This window comes from Ranitomeya variabilis, chromosome 2, assembly GCF_051348905.1.
Source record: "Ranitomeya variabilis isolate aRanVar5 chromosome 2, aRanVar5.hap1, whole genome shotgun sequence".
Classification (NCBI taxonomy): domain Eukaryota; kingdom Metazoa; phylum Chordata; class Amphibia; order Anura; family Dendrobatidae; genus Ranitomeya; species Ranitomeya variabilis.
The window spans coordinates 156,511,342-156,515,947 of NC_135233.1; the positions used below are offsets into that span (position 1 = coordinate 156,511,342).

At 49.7% G+C, this 4,606-nt stretch overlaps 1 protein-coding gene across 1 annotated transcript; it reads left to right on the top strand.

The window, feature by feature from the left end:
- Nucleotides 1–1,218: 1,218 nt before the first annotated feature.
- LOC143804723 (uncharacterized) lies at nucleotides 1,219–3,395 on the top strand. The gene is made up of 6 exons (XM_077283111.1): nucleotides 1,219–1,325; nucleotides 1,415–1,489; nucleotides 1,597–1,683; nucleotides 1,784–1,997; nucleotides 2,091–2,250; nucleotides 2,362–3,395. Exons 1-6 carry the CDS (start codon nucleotides 1,281–1,283, stop codon nucleotides 3,377–3,379), a joined length of 1,599 nt encoding a protein of 532 aa, XP_077139226.1. The 5' UTR covers nucleotides 1,219–1,280; the 3' UTR covers nucleotides 3,380–3,395.
- The last annotated feature ends 1,211 nt before the right edge of the window (nucleotides 3,396–4,606 follow it).

Here is a 4,606-nt window from a genome sequence, read left to right on the forward strand (position 1 = left end):
GTGTCTTTAACTTACAGAACCACCAGGACACAGCCGCTGCCCACCAGGACACAGCCGCTGCCCACCAGGACACAGCCACTGCCCACCAGGACACAGCCGCTGCCCACCAGGACCACAGCTAAAGAGCTAGAAGTAAGTTTTGAAGACCCCAATCTGCTACTTCAATGTGTCGAGCAGATTGCAAGTGTGTCTTTAACTTACAGAACCACCAGGACACAGCCGCTGCCCACCAGGACACAGCCGCTGCCCACCAGGACACAGCCACTGCCCACCAGGACACAGCCGCTGCCCACCAGGACCACAGCTAAAGAGCTAGAAGTAAGTTTTGAAGACCCCAATCTGCTACTTCAATGTGTCGAGCAGATTGCAAGTGTGTCTTTAACTTACAGAACCACCAGGACACAGCCGCTGCCCACCAGGACACAGCCGCTGCCCACCAGGACACAGCCACTGCCCACCAGGACACAGCCGCTGCCCACCAGGACCACAGCTAAAGAGCTAGAAGTAAGTTTTGAAGACCCCAATCTGCTACTTCAATGTGTCGAGCAGATTGCAAGTGTGTCTTTAACTTACAGAACCACCAGGACACAGCCGCTGCCCACCAGGACACAGCCGCTGCCCACCAGGACACAGCCACTGCCCACCAGGACACAGCCGCTGCCCACCAGGACCACAGCTAAAGAGCTAGAAGTAAGTTTTGAAGACCCCAATCTGCTACTTCAATGTGTCGAGCAGATTGCAAGTGTGTCTTTAACTTACAGAACCACCAGGACACAGCCGCTGCCCACCAGGACACAGCCGCTGCCCACCAGGACACAGCCACTGCCCACCAGGACACAGCCGCTGCCCACCAGGACCACAGCTAAAGAGCTAGAAGTAAGTTTTGAAGACCCCAATCTGCTACTTCAATGTGTCGAGCAGATTGCAAGTGTGTCTTTAACTTACAGAACCACCAGGACACAGCCGCTGCCCACCAGGACACAGCCGCTGCCCACCAGGACACAGCCACTGCCCACCAGGACACAGCCGCTGCCCACCAGGACCACAGCTAAAGAGCTAGAAGTAAGTTTTGAAGACCCCAATCTGCTACTTCAATGTGTCGAGCAGATTGCAAGTGTGTCTTTAACTTACAGAACCACCAGGACACAGCCGCTGCCCACCAGGACACAGCCGCTGCCCACCAGGACACAGCCGCTGCCCACCAGGACACAGCCACTGCCCACCAGGACACAGCCGCTGCCCACCAGGACACAGCCACTGCCCACCAGGACCACAAAACGATGTCCTCTTCTGACAGCCCTCCTCCACAGCAACAGCGTGTATCGGTAAGTTAACACAAAATTTTTTTTTTTTTTTAAATTTCTTTAAATTAAATTTTTATGGATAACTACATGCATACATTATGTTTCAACAGGAAGCTGAATCAGATGAGGAGCTGTCAGAAGGGGGCGAGACGGGTGGAGAGATGCAAGTGGAGGAGGAACCAAGTGTAAGTAGTGGTGAAACAGTTGCTTCGCACATCACACTGCACCATACACAAAACAGATTACTAAACACCTGCCTACCTTAACTGAGAATTTGTTTCCTTCATTTCAGGCTGCTGCTGCTGCTCCTGCTGCTGCCGCTGAAGGCTCTCCCAGACAGTCCCAGAGTCGGCGGACTCGTCGCCACGGTCGGCCATCAGTGAGTTTTTTTTTTGGGGGGGAGGGGGATTCTATTGGTACTTTAGTATTTCAGTGTACTAATTTGTTTGTTTTCCTTTTTTTTTTTTTTTTTGACACAGGCTTCACAGCGTGCTCCCGCAGAAGAGGAGGATGATGATGATGACATTGACATCGATTGTCTCATCGAGGAGGTTCGCGAGCGGGAGCCGCTGTGGAACATGGCTGACCGCAGGCATGCTGATACCGGTGTCACCCGTCGGCTCTGGGACGAAGTGTGTCGCAACCTGTTTCCAAGGCGGGAGAGCCTTCATCCTCAGCAGCAGAGCAAACTAGGTAAGTATTCACTTTCCAGTGATGTTTTGAGCTGACTGTAATGTATTGCATTTACCAATTTTTGGTTTTTTCTTTTGATTCTTGTCTTCACAGTTGGAAAGATTAGGAAGCGGTGGCGGTCACTGAGGGATCGCTTTAAGAGGGAATTCAATGATGAGATGAAGGCCCCGAGTGGCTCTGCAGGAAGGAAGAGGAGCAAATATAAATATGGCCAGGCCCTCTCCTTCCTGAGGCGAACAATGCTAAGCAGAGTGTAAGTATTCTACAGCCCACTAATAACCATGTTAACCTGTCTACTTAGTTTGCTTTCAGTCAGGGCTTTTTCATTCCAATGTATTAATTTCATTTGTTTTTTCTTTCACAGCACCTTCTCCAGCCACCGGGCGCCTGCATCTTCCTCTGCGCCCTCTGGAGCGATCCCTCCTGAGTCCGCCACTGAGGGCCACGTCGGTAGGCCCCACACCTCTGTCCCCTCCTCTGACCCCTCTGTCCTCTCCTCTGACCCCTCTGTCCCCTCCACTTCATCCGCCCCAAGCAGTGGAGCATTATTGCAGGCTTCATTGCTCGCATCTGATGCTGAACAGTTAGCGTTCCCTTTACCCCACCCCTCTGATCCTGCCACCTCGACACCACCATTAGGTTCGTGGCGGCAGCGCCAGAGGGGTCAGGAAAGGAGCTATGCTCCTGAGTTCTTACACCTGAATGCATCCTTCCAAGGCTCTTTCAAAATTTTGGGAGAGCAAGTGACTGCTGGTTTCAACATGGTGCAATCACGCATCAGTGAAACAAGCCAGGAAACCAGCAGTCGCTTGGATAGGCTGCATTCAGCTGTAAGTCCCGATCCGGCCAACCTTTTTTTCCAATCCATGCTCATGAGCATGGAGAAGCTTTCTTTTGAGCAACAGATGCGGGTAATGAATACCTGCCATAATGCTGCACTGCAGGCCATTAATGAATCGACCCACACACCTCACCGCACCTCCACTCCAATTCCACACCAGGCCCCATTTCCACACCATACCCCCCATTACCAAACCCAGCCCCAATACCCACACCAGCAGCATTACCAAACCCAGCTCCAATCCCCACACCAGCACCATTACCAAACCCCACGCCACTCCCACTACCCTACCCAGTCACAATACCCGACCCAGTCCCCACAACAATCCCGGCCCCTAGACCAAATTACTTCCCCAATGTTTTCCTTACTGAACTTTTCTCTTCCACCTACCCCAACACCACCCCCCTCTGGTCAGCCTCTTGGTTTAACCCCCACTTCCACTGCACCCCAAACAAGTAGGGTTTCCCCACCTATCGACGTGGTCCAACCTTCCGGCACATCCTCCTCTCATATCTCCACCCAACACTTTGAAAATTTGTAAAGTGTGTAAATAAGATTCTAAAAAATGTTCTAATTTTTCTATAAAAATGTTGGAAAATATATATATATTTTTTTTGCAAAACAAAAAAAAAAAAAAAAAAAAAGTTAAAATAAAATTCGGATTACAATTCTACTCTTTGTGTGTGTGTGGATTTATTAAGGTAATATAATAAAAAAAGGTTTAATAAAAACAAACACCAGACATGTAAAGGGTATAACATAATGGTTTTACTAGCAAGAAAACCACGCTTTTGGGCCTTTTTTTTTGGGGGGGGGGCAGAAACACTTTTTTTACATAACCAAAACACATGGGAAACAGGTTACACATGGGAAACAGGTTACACAATCATGTCTTGCCACGGGATCCGCCCGACAGGTGAGACAAAATAATCGGCAAACTGGTCCCTCATCCTTGTAACTGAACTTGTAGAGCGAACCGAGCTGCTGCGGTAGTCCCACAAGGTGGTCTCCAACTCTTCATCATCCAAAGAAACGGGCTCCTTTGACAGGACAAAGTTGTGGAGCACCACACAGGCTTTAACTACCTCGTCTATAGTTGTTGTTTTCAGCTTGATAGCCGTCAGCAGAACTCGCCACTTCGCCGTCAATATGCCAAAGGAACACTCCACTACTCTTCGTGCTCTAGTAAGCCGGTAATTAAAGACCCGCTTGGTATGGTTTAAGTTCCGGCTACTGTACGGTTTCAGTAGGTGCAGCGACAGTTGAAAGGCTTCATCACCTACAAAGACATATTCCAGGGCTGGGTCATTTGTTCCTGGCAGTGGTCTGGCTGGCGGGAAATCGTAGCTCTCTCCATAAAGGCAACGACCCATCGGAGAGTTTTTAAACACTTGCGAATCGTTGGACCGTCCATACGCTCCAATGTCCACGGCAAGGAACCTGCAGTTGGCGTCTGCAATAGCCATAAGGACGATGGAGAAATACTTCTTATAATTATAATACTCCGATCCTGTTCCTGCCGGTTTCGCAATCCTTATGTGTTTCCCGTCAACTGCACCCACACAATTAGGGAAATTGCAAATTTGCTGAAACTCTTCAGCACTTCGCAACCAGATTTCCGTGGATGGTTGGGGGATATACTCTGGTTGCAAAGTGGTCCAAACAGCCCGACATGTGTCCTTCACTATTCCAGAGATAGTTGAAATGCCCAGCCTGAACTGATAATGGAGCGAAGTCATAGATTCACCCGTAGCTAGGAAACTTTATA

What these genes read in the sequence shown, in the direction of transcription:
- LOC143804723 (XM_077283111.1), top strand. Translation starts at nt 1,281, where the DNA reads ATGTCCTCTTCTGACAGCCCTCCTCCACAGCAACAGCGTGTATCG. An exon ending in AAGTGGAGGAGGAACCAAGT is followed by an intron (nt 1,490 to 1,596) that starts GTAAGTAGTGGT and finishes CCTTCATTTCAG; the next exon opens with GCTGCTGCTGCTGCTCCTGC. An exon ending in TCAGCAGCAGAGCAAACTAG is followed by an intron (nt 1,998 to 2,090) that starts GTAAGTATTCAC and finishes TTGTCTTCACAG; the next exon opens with TTGGAAAGATTAGGAAGCGG.